The 12,958-nt window shown below is 34.8% G+C and overlaps 1 protein-coding gene across 4 annotated transcripts in view; it reads left to right on the top strand.

The window, feature by feature from the left end:
• Positions 1-12,958, top strand: part of LOC135687113 (ras-specific guanine nucleotide-releasing factor 1) — a 43,284-nt gene that overhangs the window by 9,015 nt on the left and 21,311 nt on the right. For 3 of the 4 annotated variants that reach the window (XM_065203582.2, XM_089114316.1, XM_065203579.2), the window contains exons 2-12: positions 4,557-4,666; positions 5,172-5,319; positions 6,649-6,741; positions 7,562-7,815; positions 8,622-8,701; positions 9,402-9,478; positions 9,890-10,006; positions 10,589-10,699; positions 11,044-11,161; positions 11,904-12,076; positions 12,561-12,615. In XM_065203582.2, the coding sequence (XP_065059654.1) occupies positions 4,557-4,666; positions 5,172-5,319; positions 6,649-6,741; positions 7,562-7,815; positions 8,622-8,701; positions 9,402-9,478; positions 9,890-10,006; positions 10,589-10,699; positions 11,044-11,161; positions 11,904-12,076; positions 12,561-12,615 (1,336 nt within the window). The remainder of the gene's footprint in view (positions 1-4,556; positions 4,667-5,171; positions 5,320-6,648; positions 6,742-7,561; positions 7,816-8,621; positions 8,702-9,401; positions 9,479-9,889; positions 10,007-10,588; positions 10,700-11,043; positions 11,162-11,903; positions 12,077-12,560; positions 12,616-12,958) is intronic. The other variant, XM_065203580.2, reaches the window with a different exon arrangement.

Genomic DNA, 12,958 nt, shown 5'->3' on the forward strand with positions numbered 1-12,958 from the left:
CCACAAAAAGTAAAAGTTTACAATAATCGCTATCCAATCACGATAAGGGAAGCGATCATACCTAGGAATAGGCATTGGGATAAAGGTACTGATAAAGATGATAGCTTGTTGATAATTGTGATTTACATCGCTTGTGATGGTGAAGCTGCTGATGATTAAGTAAATCATAACAGTGATCGTGTTGTATATTATTATAATGATATTGATGACAATCATTGACATCGTTACAATGATCGGGTGATCGTGGTGCTGATGCGCTGATTCTGACGTCTTCATTTCTGAAGGCGGCAAAGCTTCTGATCCACGGTGTCGGCCTGGAAACGCATTTAAACGTGATTTATGTATTTGACAATGCCAACTGTTTTATGTTGGTTTTTAGAATAGGCCCTTTGTTAAGGTAAGTTGTTCAAGGCTGGCATGAGTATCATGCGGATCAAGACGACTGAGATTCGAGTCTCATCCTGTGGAAAATAATCATCGACATAGTTTTTTATATAGCAGCGGAGTAATGAGAAGTTGCTGACACACTGATATGAGCGTGCATTCGTGACTACTAGTGCGGTGTCGTAACAACCAGTGAGTTCTATTTACATTAAGTAAACTAGATTGTAATTTCAACGACACGCATGACGTCATTTTTGTTTTGCACTGTCCACTTACTTTTGAGATTTCTCTCAAAATTTTTGGAAGAATTTCATTTGAACTATTTTAGTAAAATTTCCTGGCAACATTTCCAAGGACAAGAAAATCATAAGGTAACTAAGGCAGAATCATACTACAGCTAAGATTTTCAAAGGAATAATTTAGTCAGAAACATCTGATTTTACTTTATATCTTTGAATTAACTGCAGTTTCGTTTCCAATTTTTTAATTGTATTTTTCACATTGTTTTCATGGATTCAAAATTTTGACCTGCCTGAGCGCAGATAACAATCACAATGAAATCCCAGATTAGTCAGACAAAACATAACTGATATCTCATCAACAACGAATTGTTAAGTGACAATGAGGTTGTCTAACAGGTCTTTGACTCCATTGATACAGTTTGAGCTTACAAGGTGAATTGTATCACTAGAACTTCACTTGGCCTATGTTATCCTTCATTCATGGCCACCTTCTTTTTGTGTCCATAATCTTTGCCATAAAAAACGGATATGGATAAAATCTGCTTTTAGAATAAAATTTTGGTCTAGTTTACTGAAATACCATCTTCTTGAAAAGTGTAATCGTTAAGTTGTTTGCAGTCGAAGCATCATTGCATAGTTAAATATCAAATGAAAGCTTTTCGATAAGAACGAAATTAAGATTAAATGTTCAGATCATTGTTGAAACTCAATGATTTTCAGTCAATATATTGACCAAAGCAGATCACCTAAAGAAATGTCCTAAAAATTTGCAATTTAATAGTGTTTTTTTGATAAACGAAAAACGAGAACTTTTTCCGTTGAAAATTTTCATATTCTACGGGAAGAAGACCAGGCAGACATCCTGTTGGAAAGTTAGGCCTTTTATTTACACTTGACCCGACACCCGTGTGTGATGATAATGGGCGACACGAGGAGTGAAAATTTGCGGTGTAACAATGAAAATCGCAAAGCAGAACACAATAAGCAGGTTGTTATACTGATCTGGTTTTCTTTCAAACAAATTTCTTAAAGACAATGTTAGATGCGAAGATCCACTCACTAAAATTTGTTAGTATTTGCAATGCAGCTGGTATGCTGACCTTTCCTCAATTAATATACCCAGACAAATTAAACAATTATCTATTCTTTATTCAAATCGATTCGAAAATTTTAATTTTGTAATAGGAAAATTCATTTTGGCAAAGTGCTGCTAAGTGGTTTGTGCAAAAGCACTACGCTTTCTTTTCTCTACTTTCCACCCTACCCTCTTCTGATTGTTATATAATGTTAAATTATATTATGTTATATTATACTTTATTATATTATATTATATTATATTATATTATATTATATTATATTATATTATATTATATTATATTATATTATATTATATTATATTATATTATATTATATTATATTATATTATATTATATTATATTATATTATATTATATTATATTATATCATGTTTTATCATATATTTCATGTTGTATTATCATTATCATTGTTTTATTTCTATTATCATTATACCATTATAATATTATGCTATCATTTTTTAGTGTCATTAATTTATTATTTTTGTTGTTGTTGAAATGAATCAATATATAAATCAATGTAAAGATTGCAGTTTCCTAGGAAAGCATTTTATTTATGATTTGCTAGATTGCAGCCAAAAGATGCAAGATTTATTGAGCAGACCTCTTGAAACATTTTGAAGTTAACGCTTTGATTTTTGTAGACTGGTACCTTGAAATTTTGTACTGTATCGTGATATTAATGATGCAGTCAAACATTATGATATACAAACTTTAATTTTGTTCGATGAATGTAGAAACTAACTTTGTATTAGTTATTGGTTTTTAAGTCAGTGAAAAGCAAATTCCTTACAATATTATATTAAAAATCCCTAGATACAGTTTTTATATCATTTTTTGAGTACCTAGGGTTTTGTTGGACAAAGATTTTGTCATGTTTCGTTGATCTATGTCAAGCTTGAGCATTGCAACTTTTTTTTAATGCCTGTATTCAAACTTCGTGCTTCTTTTTTGAGGCCTTTCGCATCGTTAAGTAGCTTCCGTGCAGACTCTAACACTCTCCTTCTCAGGGGTTGGAGTATACACGCAGGCTAAACGTTGAGACGCTGACGCCTTTTTAATGCTAATCAATACCGTACGATTAAGCTGTGGCTAACAAAGAATATGCAATTATTCGGTAGAATATTTTCTTACAATGGCTTTCGTGTAAAAATAGACGTTTTCTTGCAATGGGTCGGGTCATCACCAATCAGCTGTCTTGTCGTTCAGTTTGTTTTATTGCAACTGTTCGACAACTGGTCTATGTGCAATGATGCTGTAGTCAAAACATATACGAAGCTTTAACTGCTTTTGAGTGTTGAACAGAATGGTTCTCAATAGAACAATAGTTGCAACGCCGAGTTTAATGAATAATGCGATCATTAGGCAACTTTTATGCAGCCTAATGTTTTAAAGCCCTTTTCCTAAATTTGCTTATTTTTCTATCAAAATTTGAGTATTAATTTCTCAGATCAGATAAGAGCACTTTGCCTCTTTCTCAATTCATTTCATTGCAGAAATTTTCATCTGTGAAGTCAGCAAATGTTTCAAACAAGTCATGTGGAACTGCCTGACTTACCAATTTCATTACATTTTTAAAATTTTATCACTTAAGCACGGAAGCCCGTCAGTCCATGTCCATCTTCTGATTTTCAGAGGGCCGTGGAAAGCACGACCTTCTGTAAAATTACAATTCAAAATTTTACACTCTTTCCGTCAAATTAACAGAAAAAGGTTTTAGATCATAGCATATTTTTAGATTTCGTCTCGAAAGTTACAAAGGGGAGGGTCTGTTTAATATTAGCTTCAAGTTGGTTGTAAAGCTTAGGTCCACGAAATATATAGCCTTTTGTCCATCGTTATAGTTTTGAAATTGTTGTCCATTGAAATATATAGTTTTCCGCGTAGGTAGCGAAAGATCAGGTTCGCCATTTGTCAGTTTTCTGACGATGGATATGTTAAGAATAAATGTATTCACTGCTGCTGTAGCTTATTCTGTGAGTATCGAGAACTTCCAATATTGTCACAGCTGGAATCAAAATATAAGGTGTATGTAGGTAGTGGGGTGTATGTAACAATGTTAAGGGCTGGTGGTTGATGGTTTGTCATAGCAAGCAACCAGTCAGCCATTGATTGATCTTCTCACATCACTTTGATTCGTGCCTTATTATAACGGACGGTACTTATCATTATCGCTTTGAAAAGTGTCGGACCAAGTTGTTTTAGGGATTTTTGAGTCTGTATACATGGAATAAAAATGCTTCTCTGGACGTGAGTTAACAGAAATAACTCAATCTTTCTTAGAATCTTATACAATGTAAGAGGCTAGGTTAGCGGTTGATCATTGGCTGAAACCAGCAACCAATCAACATATCATTGTTCCTTCGATCTGTACCTGGTTGTGAATTTCAATTACCTTATAAGCAGCACATGCCTAAAGACTTTGATATACATTTAACTAGCTTTATCAGTATCACTCTAACTCTTTGCTTGAAAATGCTGATAGATTGTTTTTGCTTGAAAATGCCGATGAAACCCATAAACATAAAAATGTTTTCTCAAGTTATGTTTTCTTCTAATCCTAGTTTTTTATGTCGAAAGCTAATGAAAAATAACGCAGCTCTTGTTGGTAGCAATGATATTCAGAAATTATTTCAAAATGGCTTGCCCTAACTTTCCAACTCTTTGTTTATTTCTGCATCTCAATTCAGTCGATCTCCAGTATGTTTGGTCCCTTAAAATTCCTGCCTGGGTTTCTTACATAATTTTTTATCCACAGGTCGATTTTTATCATCGTTGGTGTTTTCTTGTTCTAGTTTTAAAGATAACTTCTTGTTAACAAGCACTGTTTCTTTTAGTTTTGCTTCTGTATCCTCGTTCCTGGAGTTACCTCGTGTCAAAAAATAACGCTTAGAGCAGAGAACGAAAATGACTGCACCGTGTGGTACCAAAAAATTACACAGTCCAGGTAACTCTACAGTTAGTTTATAAGTTGAATTTGTTTATAAGCCCTTAGCCCCATTGAGGCCTATTTTATGAAAAGAAGCCTCGGCAAACATTTATAATGAAGATTTTCCAGCAACTTTTTCTTTGAATGTTGATTTTTTTGTAATACATTTATTCATTATTGAGAGGAAGTGTAATTTTTAATACGTTCATGTTGACCTGTAAAGTCATGAAAGGCCTTTTGACAATCTTGCACTCGCCTAGTTAGTTTTAAAGATTTGAATTTTACTTGCAATACCGCAATGTACAGAGGTAATGACGGTAATTCTAGGGACCTGCTGACAACCAGATTCATCAGAACAGAGGTGGGTTTCCACTTAAATAATCCTGTTCGTGCAAATTAAGTGAACGCTGGTAGCTTGTCATCTTCAACTAGTTGTGCGACCAAAAATACTTACTGACTGGCTTCTTGTAATTCTTAAACTCTTGATATCATGACATTATTGTTGACCTTATTATATCATAAGCTATGCGTTGCTGCAAACGAAAAAAGAAGATTTTGAGCACAAATACTCGCATGTGGTTCAAATATTGGAAAGTGAAAGAGCCGGTGCCTGGCAACTGCTTCAGCAATGCCAAGATCAGGCACACCAGCTGAAAGACCTCAGGCAAGAGGTAAGCGAATGCATGCAATTTGTTTGTTAGGGAGACGTACTGTTCATGTTCCTGACAATAATCGAGTTAGCATTTTCGTTTTCGTTTCTCATTTTATGAGTAGGGAGAGATCACCAATATTGAACTCTGAAAGAGTCCCATACGCGGAGATGGAATATTAGTCAACTTGGCTCTCGCATTATTTCTCAACTTTGCATAACCTAGTTTTATCAATAACGAAACATCATTTCTCGATGTATTGTATTGTTCCTGGTCAATCTACTTTCATTCATAAAAAAAGTCGGTTTGGATGCCATCAAATATCTTATTTTCTTCACTTTTTTACGCTACACAGCAACCATGTACAATTTTTCCCGTTTCTTTTGTAAATCTGTTTCACATCTGATGTTAGGCACATGGATCATAATTCGTTTTAAAACAAATCAGAAGTATATCAGACCATCGATATCGTAGAATCTGGGATCTTAACCTGATAGCGTGTGTACAGTTTGCTGGGCAATGGGGACTCTGGAGGGGGATCAGTTGCTGCAGTAACTGCTATCTTTTGTTCCGTCTCCCGTGTTTTCTGTTCTCCAGCATCCTTTGCTTTACTTGCTGTTTATTCCAATGTATAACAGACCTACAGTTGTCCTTATTAACTAAACACAAATACTGAAAACTCTGTTGACAATACCACTTCTTAATCGATCGAAAGGAAAAATAGTATAGCAACAAGGAAATGTTTAACTATTGCAATTTCGGATTATACAGCCGCCTTTTTAAGCTTGTTATCGTTCTGGTCATTTGCCTATCTTTTGGCTGCACTAAACGAAATTAAATTTTGCCAAGGTATGTCTTTGACAACCATGCGACCTAGCGTTGTTTGAGCTGACCCAGCTTTGAAGTGATCCCAATTTTATGGATCACCCTCCACAGAAAAACAAAAACAAAGGGCAAAATGGTATTGCTGCCAATGAAACTCATGAACTAAAGTGGGGCTAGTTTTCCATGAGATATTTTGGGAAAGGGTTTTTCTTTGTGAAAATTTACAGTACTATCATTCTCACTTTTTACATCAGAAGAATGCTATTCCATAATTTTACAGAATTATGGTCCCTGTTGTGAATATAGAACTCTGGCAAGAATTACAAATTTCGGGTATCTTTTGCAAACCTAACATGTTTTATACATGATCGCTAATGTGATCTTCAAGAGGTTTAAGTCTCTATGAATGAATTAGTCAAGGTAAGGTTATCTCAAGCAACTCTGGTGGGTTCATGGTCGTGGCAATGTGTTACACGTTTTGTTTTTCTTGCTTTCTGAATAAACTACACAGATGTTTCTTTTCAGATCGCGGGGTTCAGAAAACGAGAGATTCAAGTAAACGTGGCAGTTAAAGAAACAGATGACAATGAAACTGAAGAAATTAAAAAAGTAAAAAAGGTAACATATTATAGGACTAACAAAAACGTAGGCGATACTAACCTTATCATAACAAAACAGGAAAGATAACGAAGTTTGATGATTTACACGTGTATATAAAAGTGAAATATTATTGACAAAGTTTGTAAGTGATAATCAAACAAATTGATAATGAGTAAAGAAAATATTATTTTTGAAAGAATGAAATGTTCCAAGGGAAAGCTTGTGGTCCAGCAAAGGATTTGGTTCTACCTTTTACAATAGTTTAGAATAACGCTTCTTTAGAAGCCTTGCTTAATGTTGTTGTCAAGGTAACACTAACAGCTGTAATATACAAGTCTGGGAATGCTCTGATTACCGTCTTGATTATCTGTTTTGTGCCACTCCTACAAAAGCATCTTGATTTCATCTTCTGTTGCCATGATTTCTTTTCAATTATTAATATGTTATCTGATTTTGCATTGCTCTTTTTTGAAAAGTGCATTTGCAATTTTATCAGGGATTGATAAGAAGGTCCATTCCCTGCGCATGTGCAGTAGGAATACCAAGTGCAAACTTTGACTTCACAAACATTGTTACATTGGCGTTGATTAGAATGTGTTATTTGTTTATCATATATTGTTGTTGGGGCTATTCAAAATAGCAAGGAAACCCATACCAAATCCTTTGTGGCTATAGATGCATGGTGCTTTAACCAAATTGAAAATAAAATCGTATTGTGTCCTGTAGTATAATTTGCCTTAAAACTGATTGCTGTACAGAAACTTTATATCTGTTTATAAATTTTGAATTGAAAGCCTTCTGTCAGATTTTAATTACTATATTTTCGTTCTAACTCCAGGTTCAAAGCATTTTCCGTGGCCTCCTGTGTAGGCGACGGTGGCACAACATTGTTCAAGACTACATACGATCTCCCCATGCACAGAGCATGCGCAAGCGCAACCAGATAGTCTTTGAGCTCGTGCGATCAGAGGAGGAATACCTGCAAACTCTTTCAACTCTCGTGACGTCATTTTTTCGACCACTAAAGATGGCTGCCAGTTCGAAAAAGCCACCGTTATCGCACGAAGAAGTCAATTCGATATTTCTAAACAGGTAAACGATGATGTGAAAGTAACTCCTGAAAATCATTTTGCTTGAAAAAGCAATATTTCTATATTTGTGCAATCTGTATAATTGTTCAGAAACTTTGAATAAATATCCAAATGATATCATGCTTTTGGGTAAGAGAATATGTTGCCAGATATAAAAAGAATGAACAGTGTCCTTCACAATTTGTTGACCAAGCTCGTCAACCATCTGCATGCTTTTCATCATTCAGTTATCATTCATAAGTTTGTTTAACAAAATATACCTTTTTCGGCAATTTAGGAGGATTAAATACTATGAAATGTGTTCTTAAAATGAGCTATAGAGGATATTTCAAACAAAGCTCTTTCCCTTCGTGACATGATCTTTTTGGCCTAGACCGAATTTTGCTTATATTTAATTTCGAAAATTAAACACTTTTGCTTTTCCAAATAATTTGAACGCTGAATTTACTTTCGGTATAAAAAACATTGACAATTGAAACTCAAGTCCCCTTCTAATATTTTTTTAATTGCATGTCAGATACACTAAAATTGTTATTTAATGTGAATTGTAAATAAGTGAAAGAACTGGAGTTTTGTAAACATATCTTAACGAAACTTTGACTGATTGGTTTTCTGCATGTAAATTTCTGTTTGAAAGGGTTTTAGATCGCAAGAAATTTCATTGTAATTATGCGGGGATTTATGCGCTGCACTGTGAATTCCATAGGTTTTCTATTCTGGATTGTATTTGTTGTTTTACATTATACTCTCAATCAATCATTTTTCAAATACTTCAAATTACATATTGTTTTTTTCATTATTTCCTAGTGAAACATTGATGTTTTTACATCAAATCTTCTTTAACGGACTTCAAACTCGAATGGAGAGCTGGCCAACATTGGTTTTAGGTACGTTTTATGTAACTTTTGTTCATCAATGATTTTCAATGCAAGCATCAGTATTTGAAACATGCAAGCCATCTTCTGAAAGTCAACTTTCTACCGACGCTTCAAGAAACACAACCTCTAAAATACATACAACGCATTTTAGGACCGATCATATTTTTAAGTCGTTATACATACTTATCGAAATACACCTACTACTTTGTTTATCAAAGCCTTACTCGCATCATATCGCAACTATTGAAGAAAAAAATGTGGAATGGATGATTTCTGGAAAAGATTAATTTTTGATAAGAGATAGTATCTGTATCACATCGTAGTTAAATTATATTTTCGACAGATGTAAGTTGTTTTGCTAAGGAAAAAGCAACAGATGTCTCTGAATCCACTGCCAAAAAAAATTCTCTGAATGAAATTCCATTCATAAAAAAAAGACATCCTTGCCAAAAAAGAAATATTGATTAAGAGATATTTTTAACATTTTCTGGGTCAAAGTAATTTCCAAAAGAGCACATATTTTTCATCAAAAACATCTACAAATGTGATCTGTTTTGAAGGCCTCGTTAGAAGCAATGCTATTTGGGCTGTTCATTCATCACTCCAAACTTAGAACAGTCCAGTTCTCAATTCAAATGTATGGACATCGACTGATATATATTTGTTGTGGCATGCATAGGTTCATTCGGCTGATTACGTTTCGTTTCAGGTGATTTATTTGACATGCTATTGCCAATGCTGAGTATTTACCAGGAATATGTCAGGAATCACCACTACAGTTTGCAGGTCTGTATGCTATGCTACTGCCCTTTATTTCGAAAGAGCCTGGGGTCTCGGCTCCTCTTATAAACAGAGCATGATGTCACAGCCCCATATATAAATCTTAAAAAATGGCTCGACTTTTCTATTGTGTTTGGGATATCTGGGAAAGAGCCTTCTTTGTTCTTTCCTCTACACTACGCCTTCAAAGTTACATCCTGTGAAGGCTTTCAACTAATGGTTTCCAGCAATTAGAAATCTCGTGAAGCAATTAAAGCATCTGAAAGCATTTTTTAGACTTTGGTGAATTTACATACTTTCCTGAGCACTTCTACAAAATAATTTATGGGTGAAACAATGAAATACTTGTCGGATGTAATAAGAAGGAGGTTTGTTAGTTTTCTTGAAGGATACCCTTGAATGGTGCTCTTCTTTCAGACCTTGGCTGACTGCAAGCAAAGAGATGCCTTCAGGAGGGTGCTGAAAGTTCATGAGGAGAGACCCCCATGCGTAGGCCGAACATTGGAGAATTTCCTCACCATTCCAATGTACAGAGTGAGTAACAATATTATCGTGTTGTGATGTTTCCTTCGCTGTTCACTCCCATCAAATTAGGGTCATTTCATGTCTTTTGACCTCATGTTCTCAGATATCAACGAAGCTAGGTGGACCAATTCAGATCCACGCCAATAGAAAATCCTGAAAATTTCATTGAATTGTCTTATTCCAGTTCAGAGATACAGGCATTTGAACTTTTGGGGACAATGCCCCTTTTAGCAACTTCAAAAACACCAGAATCTTACGATATACATAGATCGGCTCATAATTGTTTATTTATAGTTTTGTTAGTTATATTCCATTCAATGTAAAATAATTCATTGGATTATACTGTAGACAGTCAACCAGCCCTCGCTTTCATAGAAGAAGAGGCCACTTATCTTGATTCATTTCCCGCTTAATTGACATGCACAAAAAACTATAAACAGCTCCACACCATTTTTCCATTGATTTGATCATGGTGTCGGATTCTTCTATTAAAACCCTTTTATGAGTCTTCAGCTGTTATGCTATTCAAGGGCCGGTTCGCAACATTTCTAGCCGGTATGTTGGTTTGAATGAACTCTTTTCTCATTGCAGATCCCAAACTATATCATAACCCTTCATCAATTAGTCTCACTGACACCACCAGATCATGTCGAAAGAAAATCTTTGGAGCATGCTCAGAGTGTTCTTGAAGAACTTTCAACGGTATTTGACCATGAATCTTCGTTAAGATTATCTTCGTAAGAAAATGTTGTATAGGCTTGTGATTTCTTAACTGTAGGCATTGAAAATACATCAAAATACATCGGCCATTATGAGTTACAGAGGGAACATTTCAGGATATCTTTACTTAATTTATTTTGTTGTAAAATAGAAGCTATTTACAAGCGAAAAAGAAAACGTGAAGAGGAATAGCTTTATTTTCAGCGTCTTTGTGTCATAATAGCAAAGAAGTACATCTTATATAATTTCGATCCAAGAACTACAAGTGACAATATCGATTCATTTATGACATTGATTGCACATCTATCTTCATCCTTCGCTCATAGGTTATGCAAGATGAAGTCAGTGAAACGGAAAACATCAGGCGCAACCTGTCAATTGAAAGGCAATTCGCTGAAGGCTGCGAGGAGCTTCTGGATGTTGACCAGATTTTTATTCGTCAAGGTATAATTTCCGGGCTTTTGCTTTTCTTGTTCGAGAGAAAAAATAAATCATAATCAGATTGCACTGCAGCTAATATATCTAGCCTGTGAGCCACCACTGCGAGTAAATGCCAAATTATATTGTCGAATTCAACCGCTGTCAATAACTAGAATCAAACTTTAATGAAACGTCCAGAATGAGCTCCAAGTAAACTAAATTGTTATATTTCGTGCAAGAACGAACATATGTATCGAATATATACCACAAAGGTTATTAGTTTCACTGGCTTGAAATTATGTCAAAAGCTACTTATAGAAATTGAAGAGTCCCAATCAGAAGATGTTTAACTTATGTAGATAACTTTGAGTGCAGCAGTAGATTATTCAAAAGTTTTGTTTAATATTTACATGGCTTTTAAAATGATTACTTTTTATATATATTTTAAATATTTTGCTTCAATTAGCTCAATTCATAGCTAGACCTTCTTGCCAACTGTAAGCAAGTTATTATCATTTTATTTTTTTATTTATCTTGTAAGTACCATTAAATCAAATTCAGCTAAAAACATTTTGCTTGCATAATCAGCCAATCAAAAGCCTGTAAAATGTTTCTGCTCTATGACAGATGTGCAATCACAATTAGCCAATCAGTGAGCATGATACCACTCATAGGCCAATTGATTGGCTAATTTTGATTGACACAAGAAGAGATATGTATATCATGCTTCTTTGTCGTTAATTAATAAGGTGAGTTTGTGTTTTAGGCCCACTCCTGCAAGTTGGAGGCAACGAGTTTCAAGCCAACAGGCGTAAATCTTTTTCTACGCTGTCGCTTAAATCTCACGATCGCAAAGACAGCATCAGGCAGTGCTTTCTGTTCTCGAAATGCCTTCTGGTTACAAGCAGGGCCTCAAATGGCAAGTTGCAAATTGTGCCAGTGAGTTGAGATTTCCATTTGTTTTTTTTCTTTATAGAACGTTGGTGCAAAAGTGGATCTCTTTTGAAAATGGTTAAACAGTAGGCATAATTCAGGCTCAGATTGAACGGTATCTATTCCATTTCTTGGTTCCCTTGACTGAGAAATTTGCATTTACTGCTGAAGCTCTGCGAATTGGAGCCAATGAAAATTTTTCATATTTAGCAAGTCTTTTTGACGCAGGTCCTTCGTTGGACCAACTTTTCAAATTTTATTACAAAGGTGTCGTTTCTGGAAACCTACCGAAGAAAACGCGCATTGGGTACAGTACAAAGAAATAGAACCGTGAAAAGCTCCACATTGCACTTTTATGAGAAATGGCGCTGTCTGGAAATGCAGCTTCACTTGCTAAAATATGCTACTATGAATTTTCCAACAAGTTACAATGCCTCAATTCTTTTTTATTAAGTCAGAACAGGATTTGAATGATTTCATTTCTTTCCAGAACGGCAAAACTGACCTACAGAACACAACTCTAGTAGAGGATGTTGTCGATGAAGGTGAGATTCCTCAGGCACGCGTAACTCATCGTGCAGCTTTCTCTACTGACACTTGGCTGTTTTCATTGCATTTAATTGTTTTGTTTATTATTAAAGTAAAAAATTGTATAAGATGTCTACTATGAATCCGTGAATGTATGTTCCGTGGTACCGCTCCCTATACTCTTAAGTTTAGAAAATCTTAAGTTTCTAAACCCTCCTCTCCCCCGCTTTTTCCAAACCCTTGTTTTTTCGGGGCCCAACCACAATAATTATTTTCTTAGGCTACACATAATTGATCGATTCAATAATGTTTATTGCCTGATAAACAAGAAATGCATTTTATTCAATATTTTTTATTTGA

The sequence above is a fragment of the Rhopilema esculentum genome, chromosome 20, assembly GCF_057945365.1.
Source record: "Rhopilema esculentum isolate cy_ngs chromosome 20, ASM5794536v1, whole genome shotgun sequence".
Classification (NCBI taxonomy): domain Eukaryota; kingdom Metazoa; phylum Cnidaria; class Scyphozoa; order Rhizostomeae; family Rhizostomatidae; genus Rhopilema; species Rhopilema esculentum.